General features: G+C 38.0%; 1 protein-coding gene across 1 annotated transcript in view; it reads left to right on the top strand.

Moving 5' to 3' along the window:
* Nucleotides 1-23,929, top strand: part of L3MBTL4 (L3MBTL histone methyl-lysine binding protein 4) — a 258,313-nt gene that overhangs the window by 166,865 nt on the left and 67,519 nt on the right. Inside the window, exons 14-15 of the mRNA XM_070421567.1 lie at nucleotides 1,417-1,590; nucleotides 13,684-13,754. Of these exons, the coding sequence (XP_070277668.1) occupies nucleotides 1,417-1,590; nucleotides 13,684-13,754 (245 nt within the window). The remainder of the gene's footprint in view (nucleotides 1-1,416; nucleotides 1,591-13,683; nucleotides 13,755-23,929) is intronic.

Genomic DNA, 23,929 nt, shown 5'->3' with positions numbered 1-23,929 from the left:
AATTGCTTATCATGTAGCAGATGCTCATTTAATGGGTTGTTGAATCAATGAATGAATAAACTAATAAATCAATGGCAATTATTAAAAAGTATAGAAAATGCATATAAAGAAACAGTTCTATCTGTAGCACAGGCTGCTGATCCACCCTGATGTCAGTACAGGTTTTCCCAGATATGTTGGGCTCGGCTGGTGTCATCCTAACCATTCCATCACAAATTTCAGATGTAGGTTGGTACTACAAACCCTCTGAGGCTAGACTGATTATAGGCCCTCCCTGGGAAACTCAGTCTACCTTAAAATAGAGGAAAAACTGCATTTGTTCTTGGTTTTATCATGATCTTAAAATTACAAAAGAAGGCTTTCACATATTCAGAAAGAATTTATTATGCAGCATGTATCAGCAAATTTACAGTAAATAGGAAATGAATTTCTATAAAGGAACCACCTACCTAAATATTAATTCATTTGACTATGTGCTTTTCTAGATGTGGATAACACTGTGATGGTAGCAGCTGCCATGTAATGATGTGTGTGTGCATGTGTGCGTGTGTGTGTGGTGTATGAGAGAGAGAGAGAGAGAGAGAGAGAGAGAGAGAGAGAGAGAGATGGTCACAGTAACCATAATGAGTTTAATTCAGTTTCATTTCACTGGAGAGAAACGAAGCCTGAAGCCCCAGCAGGGCATGTTTTCCCAGGGTTGTGTGCTGGTGACCTCTGTCGCACCTGTGCTTTCACTGACTGTGGCTGCCCCATTCCTAACAGCAGCAGAGGTTTGGGGCCTCTTTGGATTCAGGCGTGTGCACACAGAAGTCTAACAGGGACAGTCAGTCAGCCCATTGAAAGAGCCAGATCATTTGTCCTGGCCAATCCTCCTGCCCACACCTGACATTAGGCTCCAACCACATCCAGCATTCAAGGTTCAGCCTTAACTGTAGTCTCTCCTCTTTCACCTACAGTTGCCCCTTCCCATTCAAACCCATAACTTCATACAAGTTTCAGGAGGATTAAGCCAAATCCAGATATAGTATTCCTGGATATATAAATGTTAAGAAACAAAAGCATAATATTCTCTGATACTGGTAAATATTTTAGTTAACCATAATATTTTTTTGAGTCATGTTTCTATAATATTTTCATCGCCCCATTAGGAGCACATATATATGTTGTTCTTAGATTTTTAAGCTTCCCAAATTGTAAAAATCATATATTCTGATGAATCTATCTAGAATACCAGCTGACCAGTGTCTAGAATCTAAAAATATTATCCAGGGACAATATGAAACAAAACTTATTTCAGTGTGTTCATTGAAAGGAGAATGTCTACTCAATGTTTAAATATTGGATGTAGGTCTGTTCCAAAGACAACAGTCACTGATTTAGCACTGCAAACTGTGTTCTCATTTTATTACAAACCAGTGCTTTTGGCTGCCCGTATTCGGAGATGAACTTGAAAAAGGAGACAACACTCCATGAATGTGTGAGAGAACAAACACAAGCAAATTTGGAATCAGACTCTTCACATTTAAAATTGAAAAATCTCTGTAATTTGAACTTCAGCAGAAAACATGAAAAGGTGAACAGTCATCCCAGGTAAGGAACTTTTTGAAAATGTGAAGCAGAAAGTAAAGCATGTAGAATAGTAAAAGAACAATTTTGTTAATAGTAATAATTCATCATATTTCTTTGAAAAATTTCTTTTCTGGGAATTATTATGATCACTGGCTCATAGAATTCATTTAAAATATTTTATTTTCATTTGATCTTCATTTAAAAATATTTTATTTATCAAAATGTGAATGTATCTCTTTGTAAATGTATATATTACATATAAGCAATAGAAAGCATACTTCCTTTACAAAATTCTATAAGATTTTCTTTTACCTTGACAACTGTTTTATTCTTTGGATTCATTTTATAGAAATAATTCTTTTGGCACATGGCCTAGTATTTGTACCCAGCAAGTCATATCAGGATGTCCTCTCCTACCTGCTAACTCGTCTCTGTCATCTTGAATCCAAATGTACCTCAGATACGATTTTTTCTGACTCTGAATAGTTTCCTTTTGATTTTTTGATAACACATCATCCTTTTGTTTTGAAATATAAATTTACATTTAAAGTATCAGGTTCCAATGTTTATTTACATATAATCATTTTCTAAAGAACCTTATTTGGCATTGTTTAACCTAAATTAGTAAATATTCTAAATAACATCATCTCTATAAAGGCGCTCGATTCTCCATGCTGTGAAGAATAAACCCAGAAAAATCTAACACTAAGTAAATGATTAGAAACCAGACAGAGATGGAGCCAAGAAAGAAGTGGGAAGTGGGTGTTTTCAGACCCATCTTCAGGCAGAAGGCAGTCATGTTCAAGCCCTTACATGACACTGGCCCCTCCCTCTGCCAGCTCTGAGGGAGCTGCTGCTGAGGGCGGCTGTGTCTCCAGCCCTCCAAAGCCTTGCTCCTTGCACTTGGCAGGTGGACAGGGAAGACGTGCCTGCCTCTCTGTGGGAGCAGAGTCTGCACTGGAACAGCTTTCTGCCCATTTACACCTGCAGTCCCTACAGGGGAGCTCCTTTCCTCCCAGGGGAGACCTGTTCATCAGGAGGGTACACTTTTCACACTATGGACTGTGGGTTTCACACTCTGAACTTTGGGTTTTGTGTTTTGTGTGGGTTTTTTTTTTTTCATGCAAATGTTGTTATACAGAATTTGTGTAGCATTTCATTTTTGTTAAATAGTTTATTTTGATTTTGATCCTTGTGCACACGACTGCAGATTAGCTCCCCTCTAGCGCATGATCTATGTGCTATGGACATGCGTGCTTCTGTTTCTGTTGCTGTATCTTGCATTTTTATTTGTTATACACCCACTCCTCTTGTTGAAACCTCACAGGTCTAGTTGTTCTTCAGTGTGCTTCACACCCACACTGTTTACAACTCTAAGTAGTTGAGAGCTTGAACATCCCATTTTCTAGTTGAGGGAGAATTTTTTTAAACTGTTTTCCAAGGAACAATGCTTATTTATTTCCATATACTGTATCTATTTGCTTTATCCTTGCTATTCTCTGCTTTTATCTTTTTCCCTACTAAAATCTCAGTCAGTCTCTCTTGTAAATATTTTAGGCATTCATCCTCAACATCAAAAGCCATATAAACTGAGCAGATCTTTGAACTGTTCTAAAAAATAATTGCAAAGTTGTATTGTCTCCGAAGTGAGCTAAACTTTTCCTTTCCGCACAGATATATATATGGCTTCCCCTGTCTTGAACTCCCCTTAGTAATTTGCTCTTTTCAATATATTATTATACACTTTATCATTTTAAAGGGGCTTTGCACTGAAATAGCTCAGATAAGCGTAATTACTACAGATAGGAAGAAACAGGAAAAGGTTAGTTGATATTTGAGCAAAAAGTCACACGATCCTTTTCTATCAAATCCTATTTCATGTATGTACAGAACTATGCAAGCAGCTGTATGGATAAGGGGAGTAGGGGCACACATTTGAATTCTTAAATCTTCTTTTGCTTTCAAATCTCAAGACCAAAGCTATCATTGTACTCCAATCTGTCCACTTTTACTTTGAACCAACCATCATAACAGTGTTTAAACATTATTGGCAGTTGTGCCCACTGTGACTCTATCCCCCAGCTCCATGACACCCTGTTCATGGTCTAGAATTCCAGTGGGAGTTCAAAGACATCAACAAGGAATAATATGTATTCTAATTATAAGGAAATAAAGTATATTTTAACCCAACTCACAGTTTCCTTATAGTAATTTCCTGAAGTTGCTTTTCCTCTAACCCAAGATATCAGGTACAGGTCAGGGAGAATATTTAAATTCCATCTGTTCTACATGGTAAGAAATAATTTTTACTTGGTTCATATACAAACATAAGCATGGGGGGCTAAATTAGTGTAAATTAGAGTTATAATTCCCACTGGCCTCCAGTCCATCCATCCGTCACTGAGCTCTGGACAGGACTTCTGTAATTTCTCATACAAGCAGCACTTGTCACCTTAGAAATTCCAGACTTTGTGTAATTCACATGCAAAATATAAAATTAACTCTTGACACTCTTCCAAAATCAATTAGATGCTGCCCAACAATTTAATGGATTTTGTCTTTTCCTTAACTGCATCCCAGTTTTGTGTATATTTTTTAAAAGTATGTTTGTTCTCATGTTAATCTTTGAAGAGAGTTATTAGTAAACATTTAGTCTCCATAATTTTGTAGTAGAAATAGTCTATTTATGTTCACATTTTCTTAGTAGAGGGTTATGTTTTAAAATTGAGTGGATTATATACTAATAGATGTTTATAAAATTAACCTTCATAGCAGTAGGACTACATATTAATACAACTTTAAAAATTAGATTCATAATAGGTCACCACTACTGAAAAACTATGTAGATCTTCCTTTTCCCTTGTACTAACACTAGTGGGATAGTCATGGTGCATTAAATAGAGGCATTTGACCTTATGCTTGAGTGTCTTTCCTTTGGGTATGTACTCTAGAAGGGAAAAAGCCTTTAATTTGTTTAACAGTCTATAGTTTTCACATACATTAACTTTGGAGCTCCTGTAGTCTTGTGATTTAGTCAAAGCGGAAATTACTGTCATCATAGCATTGCCATTTAGATGAGGGAGTAAAAATCCTTACTTGTAGCTGATCTTGGACCCAAACATAGGTAGTTTGATTAAATTCAGAGTATTCCTAGTCCAGTAAATTAATAATAGTAACACCAAAATATTAATATCATTCACTTACTTTGAGCTAAAGCATTGTGCTACACAATTTATATACATCATCCTGTTCATTTTATTTCATTGTCACAACCACCTTTTGTGTGGTTAAGTGTTCTAATTCTGATTTTATAATGTAGGCATCTTAAGATTAGAGAGGTTAATCAAAGTGTCCAAGATCACACAGATAATCAGTAGAAAAGTTAGGATTGGAATCTAGAACTGCCTGACTCCAAATCCTCTACATGTTTCAACTTAAGACTAGCAAAGGAATGACAGTTTAAGACCTTGAAATTGCCTGGCTGGATTTAAATGTAGACTACTCTCAGCTGCTAGCTAAAATTCTCAAGGTCATCTCATGATGCATTTATTTCTTATTTTGTGAAAACAGAATACTAAAGGGGAAGAATCTTAACTGTTTTTTTCCCAAACTGTTTATTCTTATGTGTATATTATAAATAAGAACATTTATAATCTACCTTGGACACATTTTATTGTAATATACTAAAGGATTCTATCTGCAACAAGGGAATACAATTATACTTATTAAAAACAGTTTTATCATAAAGAAAATTACTTTGAAATGCAACTCCCCCACCTCTCCCTATATTCTGTTAGCTAGCTTCTCCAGGCCAGAGCAGGACATTTCCTTTCTGGCATTTCCAACCCACCTAAGTATTCTTTAATGACTTCTTTTGCCTCCCCAGAGCAGTGTTTTATACATTTTAATTCACACAATTGGTAGAACCACCATTAGTTAAAATACCTGTCATATTCAATCATTACTATTAAGAAGATCCAAGAAACTGCCTAATAAAGCTCACTTTGTTTTTCCTAATGCCTGCCATAAAATAAATTTTATGCACTTCCCTAAGGCCTGTATTGATGATGAAAATGCTTGGGGAAAGTTATGGTAATCACAGAATGGCATGTAGTGGAATAACTCCTTAATGATCCTCATAATACATTCCACTGCCATGAGCCAACTAGTTTATTTCCACTATTTAAATTAACTGCAACATAAATACCTTCTCTGAAGTCCATTCTCAGAATTAACATAGTGTTAGTTGGTTGTTCCACATATTAACTTTCCAAGTTATTGGATAAATTTTATTTAATCCATCAGCCTTTTCTCTCACTCCTTCCCACATAAATTCTCTGCTTTAGGGGATAAAGTCTACCCCGTGTCTCACCCCTTGTCATCATCTGCAATATTGTTTTTATTTCCATTCGTCTTGCTTTGTTTATCCATGCATGCATCTTCTCCCTTCTCCAAGGCTCATTTCTCTCTCCAAATTTTCTATAGCAGTTCCAACCCATATGAGATTCTTGAGGTTAGAGATTGTGTTCTACATGTCTCTGTATTTTTGATACTTAATATAATGTCAGACACTTAATAATCACTCAGAAAATTAAGTACATTTTGAGCAACATTATGTGCCAGGGACTGTCCTAGGCTCCAGGATATGGATCAAATAAGAGACGACCCCATTCCTTGTTCTTAGCTTATGCATGTGTGTCTGCATGTGCCTTTTTTACTACTTGTGTTGTGTGTGCCTTATTTTTTCAAAAAAAATTGGAGGCTGCTAAAGGGTTATGAACCAGTTTTCATTATGGTTTTGGATGTGTGTTTTTTCATTAATTTTTCCATTGTAGGACTTAACAAGTCTAAATTGACTGATTCAGATATAAACATTACCTCTTAGAATCTCAATTTCTTTACCTGTAAAGTGAAGATAAAATATGAGGCTTAGATTTTGACTATAGATATATGGATAAATATAGATGTAAGATAGATGTGGTTATAGCCATATAATTGGACCTGGCACATAGTACAGATTATTGAAATAGTAGTACCCTATACTCTTTTCATTTTTATAAAAATTGTTGATTTTAAAGTCTTGCAATTCTACCAGTTCTAGTTGTGTATATATACCACACATCTTTGCACCAATCATAGAAAGTTAGACCTTTAGTTATTTGAAATATTACTCAGCATCTGGAGCTACATTGGACCCTAATCAGTTGAGCAGTGAGCAAAGCACCAAGACACCAGTTCCTTCTGGGCCTGTAGAGGATTGTGGCTACAGGAACCCTGCAGGCCTTCCACGCCAGCTCCCACCCAGATCACACTTCAGGTGTGACGATCCTGGAGCTTACAATGGGGCAGGACTCAAACGATGATTTAATCCAACTTTTTCAACATAGAAATAAGGATATCAAAGCCAAAGAATTTATTTCCCTGTTGACACTGTTATTAGTTGCAACATGCCAGGACTACTCCAAGCCTTAGTGCTACAGCAGTGAACAAAACAGACTGAAATCCTGGTCCATCCTGGTCCTTTTTAGCCTTTACTTAGTGATAAGAATGTCACACCAGCTAGGAAGTGGCAGAATGAGGATTTGTTCTCAAGCAAAATGACTCTAGTCCCTGCAGCCTTGGCAGTGAGCATGCAGATTCACTCATTGCATCAGCACTCATTCATTCAGCAAATATGTATGGAGCTTCTTTAGTTGCCAATTGGTGTGTTAGGGGCTGGGGATATGGAGGTGAACAAACAGTCCCATCTCAGCAGGGAGTATATTTCAGGTGGAGGATATGGAGGAGTAAAACAAAAGTAAACCATAAATGAAGAGAAAAATCACAGATTGTGATGGGTGCCATGAAAGAAGTAAAAGGGTAACACTTGAAATGCTTTCAGCTGTTACCTATATTAGCATCCTGTGGACCATAAACAGATCCAAGCCTTAAAGAAAAAAGGGAGCAGCATTCTGTTGAATATTTTGAAAATTGAAATGAAATTAGGTGTGTCAAGATCAGCGCAGGAGTGTAGACAGAAACTGTGATGACATGAAAGGACCTGGCCCTCATTGGCTCAACTCATCTTGGTTCCTTTGGCAGTTCATTGTAGTCTTGTGTTTCCTCAACAAAGTTACTGTTTTGCTGAAATGTTATAAAATAACCAGTGTATACCTTAAAAAGACCTTTACAAATACTTTTCTGAAATGATTCTCTTGCATTTTACAATTTATTGTGAATCTCTGGATTTCTGGATCCTGTCTTGGCCCAGGCTCTTAGTAATTAAATCCCATCTTCTGCTGTAGAACAGTGTGTGCTAAAATGCTCATGGTTCTTTGCATAAAGCAAACATTGGTGTTCTTGCACCCCAGAAAAAAATAAAGTTGTTGCCCAATCACCAGCAGGTATTTTTTTTCTCATCTACCTACATACCTAATCTAGCTTTAAAATAATTATTTCCCATTCATTGTAAATAGTAAAATGAGGACATTAACATGTTTTTCCCCTATGTAAAGCCATGCTTGTGTATTATAGGAAAATGAGAAAATATACATTAATAAAAGTAGAAAAATTAAACATTGAAAACATTTAATAATACCCATACCTTTCCCTATCAAACAGTATAAGTTAAAGGCTTATAAGAATATGACAAAATTCCTAGCAATAATTCAGGTAATATAGAAGTTTAAAAAAAAAATAAATTCTCATTTCCCACTCCTGAACTCTGATCTGCATCCTGGTGTGTGTGTGTGTGTGTGTGTGTGTGTGTGTGTGTGTGAATAGATTGTCATGTTGTCTTCTACACCTGTTCTGTGTTGATGTATGTATACCGATATGTAGATACACACTCTTTTTTAATTACATTAATTTTTGCTAAGGTTTCTTTGAAAGTTAGCTTGTATCTACTCTGGGTAGATTGCTATATAATCATGGTAAATATTGGGAAAGGTGCTGCATTCCTGAAAGGTAAACACGGGGACACTAACTTCTGAGGCTTCCACAAGATACACACATATTTTATCCCAAGTATATAATAGTGGACTGAGCAAAGCACCTGTAAGTAAACCAACACTTATCACCAAAAGAAAAATAATCTGGTCTTGGACTTTAGTTTTTATATGGAAATGTTCTAAAAACATAGACAACTAAGTACCCACAAAGAAAAAATAAATTTGCCATGCAAAATCATTGTTTGCTGCCTCAAAGAAAGTCTGAAGATAAAAGATATTAGCTAAAAAGTATGTTTTACTTATTTAACAATATATCATGGATAATCTGCCATGTCAACACAAGTGGATTCAGTGCATTATCTTTAATAGCTGAATCATATTCCACAGAGTGGACATGCCTTAACTATTTCACACATTTCCCTACTGACAGGTATTCAGGTTGTTTCCAGTATTTTTCCACTTATAAATAATGCTGCATAATTATTTTCATATCTGTGTTATTTATTGATACTTTATAATGCAGTGTTTTTAAAGTTTAATTACTTTTTACTCACCAACTAAACATATTGTATAAATCCTTCTTTGGATTGATAGCATCTTATAGGTCCTTGATTCATTTTGCTTTACTATAAATAAATTCACATATACAAATATACATACACAGAAGCATGCATACAGTATGTAGGTCCATGGGAAGCTTTTGCAGTCCTCATAATTTACCCCAGCCTGCACACCCACCTCAGGGCACACCATGCCCCATGACTAATTCTTCTCACTCCCTACCTTCCACATGTCCACACCTTTGCCGTGTCCCTCTCAGTACTTCCCTTATTAAAATTTGTTTTGAGGTTTAGCTCAAATTCATCTTCTCCTGAGAGGTTTTTCTAATCTCTCCGACCTTTAAGCAAGAAATCCCCCCTCCTATTTTGTGATCCCACAGTGATTTCTTCATTTCTCCATTGTAGCCCTTTCTCAGTCTACTTCATGTGAGAGTTTGCAGCACGCACAGCTGCATCCTCTGTTAGATTATCAGTTTCTCGGCAGCAGGCACCATCTTGGTTGAATGCAATGCCTGCATGTAGGAAAAGCTCCAAAAATGTGGATTGGACTTGGACAATTTGTCTAAAAATAAAAGTCAGTCAGAGCCCAATATTTGCCTTTCAAGCCCTACTATAACTAAATGCAGTTATCAAGGCAATGTTGGGGAAAGATAGCAGTGTAAAACAGTCCCGTGTGGTGTGTACATTCTGGCCTAGGGACCTTTTCCTTTCCTTCTAGAACAGGGGTCAGAAATGTTTTCTGTACAGGGCAGATGATAAGTATGTTAGACCCTGCTGGCAATAAGATCTCTGCTGCAGTTAGCAATTGAAAGCCTTCGTGGACGGTGAGTAAACGGATGAGCATGGCTGTGCTCTAGTCAAACTCCACTTACTAAGCAGGCAGTGGCCAGATCCATCTGTGGGCTGTCATTTGCCAACTCCTGCTCTAGAAAGTGTGTAGCTACAGTTAAAGTGAGTTAAATTTAAATTCTAGCTCTTCTTTTTGGACTCTTCTGCTTACTATGTGACTTTGGGCCAGCCACTTACTCTCTCTTCACTTTCAGCACATAAACATAAGATCCATAGTACCCCCTACAGGTTAGGCCTCTGATTCAGGGCCTGGCATCTGAACACAGAAATGGTAGCCACTAACTGCGGTAAAAAAAAGAAGGAACTCCTACCATTCGCAACAGCATGGATGGAGCTGGAGAGCATTATGCTAAGCGAAATAAGCCAGTCAGAGAAAGATAAATATCGCATGATCTCACTCATTTGTGGAATATAATGAACAACATAAACTGATGAACAAAAACAGATCCAGAGACAGAGAAGCATTGATCAGACCATCAAACCTCAGAGAGAAGACTGGGCAGGGGTGGAAGGGGGGTGGGTGGTGAGGTGGAGGAGGTTAAGGGGGAGAGATCAACCAAAGAACTTGTATGCATGCATATAAGCCTAACCAGTGGACACAGACACCAGGGGGGTGAGGGCATGAGTGGGGGTGGGGGTGGGGAGGCAATGGGGGCATAAGGACACATATTTAATACCTTAATCAATAAAGAAAAAAATAATAAAAAATAAATTAAAAACTGGGGGAAAAAAGTAGTGGTAGCATAGAAAGAGTGTCAGAGAACATGCAGTTTCCTTTTTCAACTGAAAGTAGCGAAATCCTAAGGAAAAGGCAAGAGGAAAAGCAATGGATATCAGAGATTATTGGATGATGGTGGCAGGTCCCACAACAGAAGCAGTAATCCTCTAAGTCAGTGGTAGGCAAACTCATTAGTCAACAGAGCCAAATATCAACAGTACAACGATTGAACTTTCTTTTGAGAGCCAAATTTTTTAAACTTAAACTATATAGGTAGGCACATTGTTATTAACTTAATTAGGGTACTCCTAAGGCATAGGAAGAGCCACACTCAAGGGGCCAAAGAGCCGCATGTGGCTCTCGAGCCGCAGTTTGCCGATCACGGCTCTAAGTCATATACACTCCTTTATGAGAATGAGTCAGGACAGACAGACAAGTAGCTTGACTTGCTGCAGCAACGGCAGTACTGTTAGTAAATATTTTGAAGATTGTTTAGAGTGCTTGGAGCTCTGATAACTATATAAAATGTACAAGCCAGGCTTCAAGAATTATTGGTGAAATGCAAATTACAATGGTATTACTTTTTTAGCTAAAATATAAACAAATATGAATCTCTGGCACCTTACTAGCCTAATCATCTGCAAACATAAAACTGGCGGTATGCAATAGGCTCTTTTATGATGCGACACTTCAGTACCTTTCCCACTGCCATCAGGATGGAGGGCAAACACTTGAGAACAACACACAGGGCTCTCCACAGCTTGGCTCCAGCTTATTCTTTCAGCCTCGCTTTTGATCTTTTCTTTCCTCGCGCAGCACAGATGCTTCATCCAAGTAAGTTGATTAGCTTATTCCCGTCCCAGAACACTTCTCCTTCCCATTCTATTCCAATCTAATTCCCTAGACCTTTGCAAGCCCATCAATCATCCACACTCCCACTCGTTCAGGACCAGCCACGGCTGAGTCCTCTACGGAATAATCCGACTAGCCCAGTGCCAAGTAGCATCCTCGCTCCAGCTGCCAGGGGCATTATTATTATTCTCTCTCCTTTTCTTTTGGGCCGCGTGTGACATCTCAAAGCCTCTGCAAATGCTCAGTACACCCTGGTGGAAGATGTTGTGTACCCTGAAGGAAACTGGATTGGGAGTTTGAAGGCTTGAATTTATTTCCTGGCTCCACCATCATCTCACTGTGTGCCCCAGATGGGCAAGTGGTTTAATATCTCTGAGCCTCAGTTTCTTTATTAATAACAAGGGTCCTAACCTACCTATGGAGTTTTTGTGGGAATGAAATGAGGTTCAATGACATCTAGAGTCCTTGGAAGTACCTCTCTCCCTCAGGAAATGTAACTGAATCTGAACTGTTTACAGGGTTTGCCTTGGAGTATCTCCCTAGTGATGTAATAATTTTGAAAGGAAAACTATGACAAAACATATTTGCGATTAATTGTAGTACCTGCTATGTTTATAAAAAGCCACTCAATAAATTTAGTGGATTTAATTTTACATTATTTTTTAAAGCCCTATCAAATTTATGTAAGGCATCTGAGCCTCCCAGGAGAATCTTACTACTCTGCACCTACATGTGCCTTCAGCATTCCATGTTGACTAGCTCTCTCCGCCAGATGCTCACTGCTCACGTTCAGGCCCTCTTTCTATGATTTATATTCTTCCCTATAAGAATGCAAACAAACAAATCCTGGTGATATGTATAGAGAAAAATAATGAAATTATACACATTGAATTAATAAAAATATTCTACACATTTTATGCATGTCCACGATGCATAAGAGTTTGTATACTTTTTTATAATATTTTTTCACTTAATTGTTCAGAGCAGTTAGTGAAATTGTACTGTACCCATTTTGCAGATTGGGAAGCTGAGACCTTTAGAGTTTAAATATGCATCCGAGTCACAAGCTTAGGACACGGATGCTAAACCATGCAGCTAGGTTTTCCTACACTAAGGGTACTGGTCTCTGCATTGCACCACAGGTGGCTAACTACCTGGAGTTAGTGTGCTCCACAGTAGCTATGCAGGGCCTCCTTTCAAGGTCCAATAAGATTTCAGTATTTCAGTAGAAATTCTTTCTCAGTTTCTTGGTGTGTGTTTTTATTGGGGGGGGGGAGCCTTAATTGTTTTAAAAAAAAAACACCTCACTTATAAGTTGAATGTATTTCTACCATGACATACACATTTATGGAACCTATAGATAAAATTACCTCAATTATTGTACAAGTCACTTATCTTGTATGTAAGGTTTGAGTAACTGAATGAGATTCCTCATTTAAATCAGAAATTGAAACAGTGTTTGCATGCCTACTTCAAAGGCATATTCCTGAGGATAAAATGAGAGAGCTGCTATCCAAGTGCAATTACAAAATATATTTGCAAAGCAAGTTATTATCATTTTCATTAAAATCACAAATATTACAGATGAATTGATCAACTACCTCAAGTTCTGTCTACCTAAAATTAATTATTAGGTAATTAGCAACACTGGAAAAGTTTCATTTTACCTGGTAGAAACTACCACATTCATTACAAACTCTGAGCCTCAAATTTTTATAAAGTTCCATTCGAGTTACAAAATTAGTCCTTACAGCATACTGGAACATTTAAAAGTTAATTAATTCTCTGACATTCAGCAATATGGGAAAATTACTTTATACACTTATTCAGGCACAATGTATAATCTTCTGATTAAAATAAGCGCTAAAATAATCAGTAGCAATTATTATTTACCCACCTACTCTCCCTAGTAGCTCCTTCTCAGAATCTGAAGAGATTATTCTCCAGAGAGTTTTAAAAACATTTGGCAATAATGGAGGAGGGGGGACCTTTAGGTCTTCATGTCAAAGCTAGAGTTCCTTAACGAAAATGTATTTTTAAAATATTAAATTGAAAAAAAAAATCTGACAAAGTTTCTGTGGAGGAAAATACCTACTAGTTCTCTATTGCTTACCCTGTGGCTTCTATTTAAATGTGTGCTGCTGTCATGAGTTATTCCTACCTCACAGGATAATGAATCCAGGTTTTATTTCTGTTCTTTGTACAGACATGTACAGCAGGCAAAGTGTTTGAAAATCAAAGAAAAAGAAGATAATGACTTGGATAATCTCTTCAGAGGTAAAAAAAAAAAAAAAAAAAAAAAACTAGCAAAACCACAGAGTATAATTTTTGTTGTGAAGATGTCTTTCTTGTTTGGTTGGTTGGTTTTAACATTCCGCTAGGGAATGGTGGGGAGAACTGCCTGGAAGTCAAGAGACTTGTGGTCTAGTCCCAACCGTATGAATAATAATTTCTGTTATTCGCTACTCTGAATCTTAACTTTCTCATTTTTAAAGTGAAAGGACTAGACTCTGATTTCTTTGGTACTCACTCATGATAGGACAAATCTAAGCTTTTGGAAGTAAAAGTCTCAGTGGTAGAATATTTTTCTGCCATCTGCAGAGGGCATGGAGGGAAACCAGAAGTGGCTCAGTGCACTTTTATAAGTTGGGGGACCCTGGAAATGTACCTCATTAGTAAGACAGGCAAGAAGGTTATTGGGAAAAAAGTTTAATTATTTAAGTCTGAGTATAGGAAAAAGAACTACATGTTCTCATTTAATTATGTTTCTTGCCAATTAAGGCAAAATCTCATCTATAATTTTGAGGTCCTATTGTAGCAAGCTAAGGAATAAATTATCCTGTGTTTGCATTAATTTAGTGCAATACTTTTCACTTGGTCAGATTGAAGCATGTACAATTAATTAGTATCATGTCTTTAGCCATAGTATTTCCTTATGTTTGTATCTCCCAAAACATGGTAGGAGATCTGTTTCTCTTTTAGAAAAAGATAGTGAGTTTTCTTCTGACTTGGCCAAAAATGCAACAAATTAGCCCAATTTGGTAACACTGCACTTCATCTCCAATGCAATCACCTGTTCTACTTTTCTTAGAGAAACACAGTGTGCTTGGCAGTCATTGAACAAAAGGGCTGTGACTTCTATGAGCAGAGCTCACCTGCTCATTTCAGGGAGGACCCAAGCTCAGCTTGTGGTTGGGAACTCAGCCACAGAGGAGGGAGGAATCTTCTCAGAAAATGGAGGGCAGTGAAGTTACTCTGGTTTCCTTGTGCACCTACACATTTCTCCATAACCAGAGGGATTCCATGTGACATAACTGGTTCTGAACAGTGCTTTACAGAAAATAAAATAAATAACTGATACTTCAGAAACTGCCTCATACAAATGTTCTAATATATTCGGTAAACATGTTTTGGAATGGCACATGGAGCCCTAAAAAAGTGTCAGTGTGTTAATTTATATTTTGACACTTTTGAAAACATCTCCACAGAGTAAATATGTATATGTTCCTGTTAAAGCAGATACACAATTTTGTAGTTCACATAATAAAAGTAGTAATGAGGAGCATCTTTGTAAAAATAGAAAAGATCACCAGCAAAATGCATTTGCATAATGGGAAAGATGTTTAGTATGCACTTGTTCTTTTCTGCATCATTATAACCATATGCATTTATTTATTCGTGCATCCACTGTGTTCTTTAAACATTTCGATGTCCTCATGGTGAAGGTCTATGACAGCCGTGGGCAAACTACGGCCCGCGGGCCGGATCTGGCCCGTTTGAAATGAATAAAACTAAAAAAAAAAAAAAGACCGTACCCTTTTATGTAATGATGTTTACTTTGAATTTATTTTAGTTCACACAAACACTCCATCCATGCTTTTGTTCCGGCCCTCCAGTCCAGTTTAAGAACCCATTGTGGCCCTCGAGTCAAAAAGTTTGCCCACCCCTGGTCTATGATCACAGATTTGGGGCAATAATGACATAGGAGGTGCAGGAATGCACCCTGCCTGATGCAGAGCCCACAGCTAGCTACTGGGGTCCATAACCCTCTCTTGTTGAGAAAATGCCTTCTGGGATCCATTCTAGTCCATGAAAATGAACAGGATTTATTTAGCACCTGCTTTCTATTCTAGCCTTTTGTCACACATACTGGTTCTTCCTTATAGTAGACTAATCCTCATTATTTTATAAGGTCATTTTCTCTGGTTCCTAACTGCATGGGACAAAATAATGAGAATCTGTTACTGTTGTAATATTAAATGATGATTTAATATTTTCCTTTTATTTTTTTAATTCTATAAATCTGAGCATAATTTCTAAATCTTTGCCTTTGTTTTGTGTGTGTTTGTTTTTTGATCTGGCCATTGATTTGAATATATTTTTGTTGTTGTTATTGTTGTTGTTGTTGTTTTAAGGGAAATGGGCTAAAATTTGTTATCTATTTTTCCCATGAGGGAAAATAGTATAACTTTGATTTTTAGGGATTGTGTACACATGTGTACACAACATAGGTAGCTTATGTTTTTCATATATTGGGTTTGTTTTCAATTTTTACTTGGAAACATCTTTATTGTCTAAATAGTTTTATTCCGATATAATAAAATGTTTTCTAAACGCTACCCATTATTTTTAAGTATAAAAATTTTTAAGTATAAAAAAAATTTTAAAAATATACTTTGTAGAGATTCAACATTTTTTTCTCATAACATATTCATGTTAAACTAGGTGACAGAAAGTTTTAATTAATCTGTATATATAAAAGCCTAAGTGACCGAACAACTGACCAACCAAATGACTGGTCGACCAGTCACTATGACTCCGCACAGATCACCAGGGGGCAGATGCTCAATGCAGGAGCTGCCCCCTGGTGGTCAGTGCGCTCCCACAGCCCACCTCCAGCAGCCGGCCAACCTCCCACGGTCCCTCCCCCTGGCCAACTGGCCCCAGTGACCCCAATCGGGACTACCAGCCAACGGCCCCTCCCCCCACTGGCCAACCCGTTCAGCTCGGATTGCCGGCCAGGCTGAGGGGCCCCACCTGTGCATGAATTTGTGCACCGGTCCTCTAGTTTATAATATAAATTGGTTGAGAAAAATGATTATCTAAAAAGCCATTTAGTAGTGAAATTAGCACTAGTAAGTTGGAGTGTGTCTAACTAGAGGTTTGCAGACAAGTTTATTGAGTATCATGCCTAAGACATGGCAAATGGTAGTTATCCTTTGTGCCTTTTGTTAAGTAAATAGTGCATGAACAAGTGGTTGACATGGGTAACTATACCACACGACCCTTCTCTGGGATTGAGTTGGGTGTCTGTGCACTGGCCTTTGGGGTTTTTACCTTTGCTTGATGAGTGTTCCACAGGGACCTGCACAGAATTTCCTTTGAACATAAGTTGAGTGAGGCTAATGAAAGTGCATTGACATTGCATGTAGAGGACCTGTTCACCTTTTGTCCCTGAGAGAACTCTAGAACTAGAGCAGCTAAGACTCAGCTACTTGGTACCAGAGGCAATATGCTGTCAAGGGTACCATACTGTGCCACTCCAGGGGACACATTTGGAAGTGTGGAATGTTTAACTAGAAAACTTTTTCTTTATTACTTCTGGTTATTTTTGGACTCAAATGTGTAACTAATTGCTAACTTCCTTAAAAATCCAAAAATTTCATAAAGCAAAAATGCAATTATAGATTTATTTTGGATATAATAGTTTACCTGTTTATTTTTCCTACCAATATACAATTATATTACATTGGAGATCTAGAATTCATTTTATTTTTCTACTTGCTATAGCATATTATGATTACCTCTCTAAGTCAGTGTATATACAGTGCTAGATGCTTTTCTTTTAAGTGAAAATTGTAGTCAAGTACACGAGGTCACACCCATTTAATCACCACGTGGGTCATGAAATAGAAGCTAACTCGAGTCCCACCTCGTGCCATGCACTTTCCCGCTCCTGCCAGGAAAATCATTCTCCTGATTTCCGTCACTCTCAGTTTTTACTTTGTCCTTGTTCTGAACATTTGATAAATGAAACCATACAGTATGTACCCTTTTGTGTCTGACTTCTTTTGCTAACATTATGTATGATCCATCCTAATCATGGTTTGCTTATTCTCATTATTGCATTTCCGGTATTGTTATCCCTCCTACTTTATACTTCTTTCTCAAGATTGCTGTGGCTATTTGGGGTCTTTCTTCATTCCATATAAATTTTTGGAGTATTTTTTCTAGTATTTGTGAAATATGTCCTTGTTATTTCATAGGGATTGCATTGAGTCCATAGATTGCTTTGGGTAGCTTTTCTTTCTGAGAGTTCATTATTGGCTCTGTGCAGGCTTCTTCCAGACATTGTTTGGTCATGAGAATTATCACAGTTAAAAGCAGATTGTTGGTCATGATTCTGACATGGGAAGAGTTTGTAAGTCATCACTCCCATCCTCACAACAGGAAAAATGCTGAACAAACTGAGCAACAACTCTTCTTGGATACATCAGAGAACTGAGGTCCTGCCCTCAAGGTAAACTGCTTTACCAGGGGCATACATCCTAGGGGAATGGCAGACAGCTCTAGTTCCCTCCAGCCATATGTCTTACACTAGGGAAGGAAGGAAAAAAGGGCCAAGAAACTCTTCTGAAGGTCACAGCCCCGAGACTCAGGCCCATTAAAAAACAAACTGGTTTTAATCATAAAACTCTAAAACACCTTCCCCTCACCAATACCTTGACCTCCACATCAGTAGGGCTCCAATATGATCATAGCATATTGAAAGAGAGACAAGGCTCTATTTAAGAAGGAGTTTCTAAGGGCTTTCTTTAAGAAACCCCAACACAACAGGGGAAAGTAAGAGTACACTAGAGGAAACTGAAGCTCTGACAGCTGCAGGCATTATACATTTGTCAGAACTCCTAGAACAATATAACACAGAGACCAAATCCTAATGTCAACTATAGACTTTAGTTCATCATAATAATGTGTCAATATTGGTTTATAATTTGTGACAAATGAACCACAGTAATGCAAGATGTTAGTAAGGGAAACTGTTGGGGAGGTTGGGGAGTAGAGTGAGGGGGTATATGGGAACACTTCACACTATCTGCTCAATTCTTCTATAAACCTAAAACTGCCCTAAAAAATAAAACAGTAATTTTTAAAGCATCTTTGTAGTGACTCAGCAGTATTTGGTATGGTAATGTGGGCCATGTAGAGGGACAGGGACAAACTGGAGTTCTTGGGAAGATGAAGGAAATTATTTGCATTGGGCTAAAAGATGAATCTAAGGGCAGGAACTTGATACCTACAATTAACTCAAGGAGGATATTCTGACAATTAAGCAAGAGGAGACTGATGACATAATGAGAGTTCATAATGAATATCCTCAGTTGTAGTCTAGAATAATGTCAACAGCTATGCTAACATCTGCACTGCTGTAAGACAACCAAGTGACGTGCCAGTTCTTATTAATGATAGAGATGGCATCTATTCATACAATACCGTCGCGCAGGTACTCGGCTATTTTCTTTAGGTATCAGTTAAAATATTAATAGTAACAGTTTTTAAGGTAGAATGGAATATAACAAACATTTCTCTTTAAACGAAAAAAGGAACAGGGAAATGTATATCAAGTTAGAGACCAGCTGGGATTAGGGGTGTCGAGTTATAAATTGTGGAGATTTGAGGTTTGAATGACTAGTGTGTTTCCCTGCCAGATGCTCTGAAACACCTACACCCCCAGGCCTGCTGGGAGCTGCCTCACAGAGCGCACAGGCTCTGGGCGCGAGGAGAGTTCTTGGGATGGCGGGGGGGGGGGGGATGGAGGGGGGGGGTCTGGCTGCCTCCCACGGCCTTTCTAGGGTATCGTGAGTGTTGTTTTCAGCCTAGTGTTTAATCTCTTCTATATTTTCTTCCCAAACATTCTCTTTGACCTTCTTTTAATGTACACTCTTTTTCTGCCAGTACCAGAGAACATGGAAGTGAGAAAGCCAGTTTTCTTGGAATCAAGGCATAGATTATAGTTTATGGACTTTGCAGAATTATAAGCGTTGTAGACAAAATATTTTGAAAATTCAATTGTGGATAAAAGTAATAATGCAAAAATACAAAAGTCTGAATAAAAATAAATCTGCTTTAATGAGTAGATACTTATTTTTAGTTATGAGGCTTGAGGGACTGACAGCTCTGAAAACTATATCCAGCAGCACCAAGCCCTGGTGCAGTGTGGGCAGTCACACCATCCGCTTCCTCAGAGTATTCCAGAAATAACCCTCTCGACCTGGAATCTGCCTCTGACACATCCTCCTGCCCACAGTGACCCTGTCTCTGGCTGTCTCAGAATGCAGCGTTACCCAAAAAAGTCACTGCAGTCCACACCCATTGCCAGTCCCTTCAGCGTTGTCATGGGATAGTGACCAGACACCAGTGCAACTGCGGGTCCTCAACCTGCTCACTGTTCAGAGCTGTGGGAGAGTGGACAACCCAGATGCAAGCAGAGAAGCATCTTTGTTCAGGAATAGAATTGCAGCTTTGGGTTCCAGCACTGCACAGTATTCATTCCCCAGGACCAAAACAGGATGCCTAGATTCTTAGATTCTAGGTTCATCATCCCAGGGAATGTCCTAGGAAATTCTAGTAACTTCAGCTTCTTCCCAGTGTCAGATCTGAGGGATGCGGACATTTCCTTTCTTAGTTCTATGAACTCATAAGAACTGTGTGGGTGTAGGAGGGTGGAGGGCACCCCAAAGTAAAGCATTTCTCTCCTTTATACATTTCTCCCAGGGTGTTGCCAGGCCTCTCTTCCATGTCTCTAACTTCAGTGCTAAAGGGAAATGTCTCTGACTATAGCAGAGAACCTCTACCTCTAGAATGTATCCAGGACCAAAGGGAGGGAGCCCTGCCTCTCTCCACAGGTCAGTGGTGTGAGGCACCTTTTTGCATTGATGATAGATACCGAGGACTTGGAAAAACACACAAAAAACTGCCCTGATACTCAGTCTCCTTGGAGAGAACATGCCTATTTTATGAGAAAAGTTTTTTGAACTTGGGATTTATACCCCATAAGGGTATAGTCAATGCAGAAGAGCTCAGGGCTTGTTCTAAAGCAGTGGTTCTCAACCTTGGCTGCACATTAGAATCACCTGGGAATCTTTTTAAAATCCTGATTTCTGGGCCTCATCCTCTGGAAATTATGTTTCTTTGTTATGGGGTGAGGCCACAACATTAGTAACAAAGAAACATAATTTCCAGAGGATAAGGCCCAGAAATCAGGATTTTAAAAAGATTCCCAGGTGATTCTAATGTGCAGCCAAGGTTGAGAACCACTGTTCTAAAGGATCCAGCAAAAGGGTTGGGTGGGAGTGCAGGTTCAAAGGATTGGAATGATTGATACCCACAACAGTGAGTGAGGCAGTGGATTTTGCTTTCTTAAAAGGCCTGTAGCCAAAGATTGCCTAGGTTTCTCTACCCAGACAGCACTGCTATTTTGACATTCCATTATTGCAGAGAGAGGCATTTAAATAGTAATATTAAACACTTTATTTCTAAATAATTAGGATTTGATGTCTTAAATATGTGTAAGTTATTCTTTGCTATATCATTGTACAGTTGTTCTGTTAGATTTCTGAACTACGATTATTTGGACTTAAAAATCATTACTGGGAGGTAGAAAATGAGAGTTGTTGCTGACCCTGGTTCACGGGTTGTGTGTTTAAAAGTTATGTTTATTTATTATATAAGTTGGGAGACCCAGAAATTTTCATCTCTTCATAAATTAAAGGAGTAGCTATTAAAGTGAGTAATTTTACAACAATAAGGGGCATAATATAATTCAGTATCATATGAAAATATACATGAAATATATTTAGTATATTCATTGGGTATTGGATTGACTGACTCTGAGTACATTGCATCTCTTCTTGTTGCCATAGTTACCACTGCTTTGTGGGGGTACATCGAGTATCATTTTTGTAGTAGACTTTATTTATTAACAAGACATGAGTTTCTTCTATTATTTACATGGTTTTCCCTCACTCATGTTTCTGTTATACATTTCTTCTTTGATTTATTTTTCCTTTTAAAATAATTTTAGATGATGCCATTTTTCCTTCAAATTTTGACTACCAGTGATTTTGATATGCAGAAAATCAGATTATAAAATAACTATGAGGCAATAAATAATAAAATAACAAGTATTTAAGGAAATTATAAACTAAACTAAAAAAAAGCCACAGGGAAGAGTCCTGAGTTATTCTAGATGTAGCCACTCTGATGACACTTTTTTCTTTTATTTGCCTTTAGAAAAATGAGGCTTAAAGAAATCTCCAGTGGTGGTAGGTGTTCATTCACATACTTTGCCTAGTTTTTATTCTGTAACTTTGAAAAGGACATTGTTTTTAAAAAACATTTCTTAGCAATAGCACCAAATAATGCCTGTTTTATTAATATGCTCCCTATGATAGTGATAATAACATATTCATCTAGCACTTTCCATGTTATAAAGCAGATTTATGTTTATTGGCCCAATTTCCCTGCAAATGATTGTGGTTAGCATTTCCTTGTTGAGGTGATTGAGCTGCAGGATAGGTGACGTGTCCAAGGTCACACAGCTGTTACAGCTTAGAGATACGGCTTAGATTTTTCTCGCAAATTCAAAACTCTTCCCCTTTAAAACACTGTTTGGTCATGATACACTCACGGAGCTGTGGTTTAGTTGCAGTACCATTTGAAGGAGAGCTGACTTTAAGCCGAACCACAAACTTGCTGCCTGGTGGGGCTCAGCCATTTACACTGGGAGATGGAGACCATTTCTCTACTTCTAAAAGTGGTAGTTGAGTGGATCAAAGGAGAGAATTAATATGAAAGAGCATTTTAAAAGCACATATAGGAGGGTATGACCAATACTCAAACATTTCTCTATAAATTCATCAGAGATAGATTAATACACCTGAAATTTAACCTCCTGCCTGGGTGGGGTGCCTCAGCACCGCTGGGCCCATGGTAGTGGGGTGCTTGGGATGCTGTGTGACTTGCTTTCTCTCTGACCACTGCTGAGTTCTCATTTAAACATGAAAGCAAACTTGTGTGGAAATGTTGCTAATTTTGCTCTGTGTGGAATAGGAAGTCTGGAATCAGGAGCCATGTCAGTGTCTCTGACCTTACTCTGTGTGATGACAGGCTTTCTTTTGTCAAGAAGAGTGCCTTTCTGCTTGGCCAGAAATTTCTCCTTGCAGGTGACAGAATTGCTGTCTTACCATTAATGAATTTTACAGCTAGAACCTTTTTTATTTTAAAGAATTATGGACATATCTACCCAAAACCATGCTTTAATACAAAAATAGAGGAAATTACTGCTTCCCTGAAATACCAACGTGTTTTCAGCCTTGCTCAGAAAAGCACCTTCAGATAATCTCCTTCTGGACACTTGCAGAAGCAATTACTTTCACAGTTTATGTTGGAATGTTTAAAAAAGCCACAAAGTTGCTGTACACAGAGCAGAGGCGGAGAATAAAGGTTTCGTCATCTGTGTTGCACACATACATTCTGAAATGCAGTGGAAGGGTCCTGCCCTGAGTGTCTGAGAATCTGCATGCGGCCACTATTTCTGTGATATGTCCCCTCAACATCTACCAGGTCATGTGTTGCATTTGGCTAAACTGCAGAGGCTATTTCTTCATTAGGTTACATAATTTTTTGTTTTTTTGGTGGGGGGCTTCTGTGAACATATGTGTTAAGGAATAAGAAGTTTCAAAGCAATCCTTGTTTGAGTGTTGTTTACTGTTTAGTTTTAATATTAAGAATGTTTTCCTGAAAAATATTTCTAAATCACCCCCCCAAAAAAAATCCTCCTTCTTGCACACCTTACTTATCAAAGAAACCTTACTTCCAAGTATACCTGCTCAAGTGATGATCTTATCGGCCGTGGCACAGCATGAATTGAGCTGCTTAGAATACTGCATCTCTGTGCAGTGCTTAGCAAGTGTGAAGCCCAGTAATTTGAAAGGTGTGGGTGAGATGAACATGATATTACCAGATGTCACTAATCAATAGAAATTAATCTTGGAATGGATGCCAAAATATTATACATTTTCTTCTGAGGCTCAATTCCACCAAAGGTCACCACCTCTTTAACTACCTCTAGAAAATGCATTAGAAAAGTTGCAGCATTTAAAATGGTTTCTTTCATATATGTATCAGGGTGAAGTAACTAGTCACTATCAATAGGAGAGATGTGTGATTTGAGTTGCTTCTTCAATAACAGACAGTGTAGAAGTATCTGCTCATACCATAGATTCCTGAGGTAAAAGATGCAAGTCCTTGGAAGGAATATTGAAAACAAGTAGTTTTTAAACTAATTTAAGTGTCTTCCAATGGAGTCCTGGGGGCACAGGAATAACCTAGAGGTACACATTTAAAAGCTGAGCTGCTGGGAGCGGAAAGAGGCCGAAGCCACCCACTGG

Source organism: Myotis yumanensis, unplaced genomic scaffold (assembly GCF_028538775.1).
Source record: "Myotis yumanensis isolate MYYU_CA2020_CCGP unplaced genomic scaffold, mMyoYum1.0.hap1 SCAF_7, whole genome shotgun sequence".
Taxonomy (NCBI): Eukaryota; Metazoa; Chordata; class Mammalia; order Chiroptera; family Vespertilionidae; genus Myotis; species Myotis yumanensis.
Note: the sequence above shows the minus strand (reverse complement) of the source record. Positions and strands in the feature narration are given on the sequence as shown.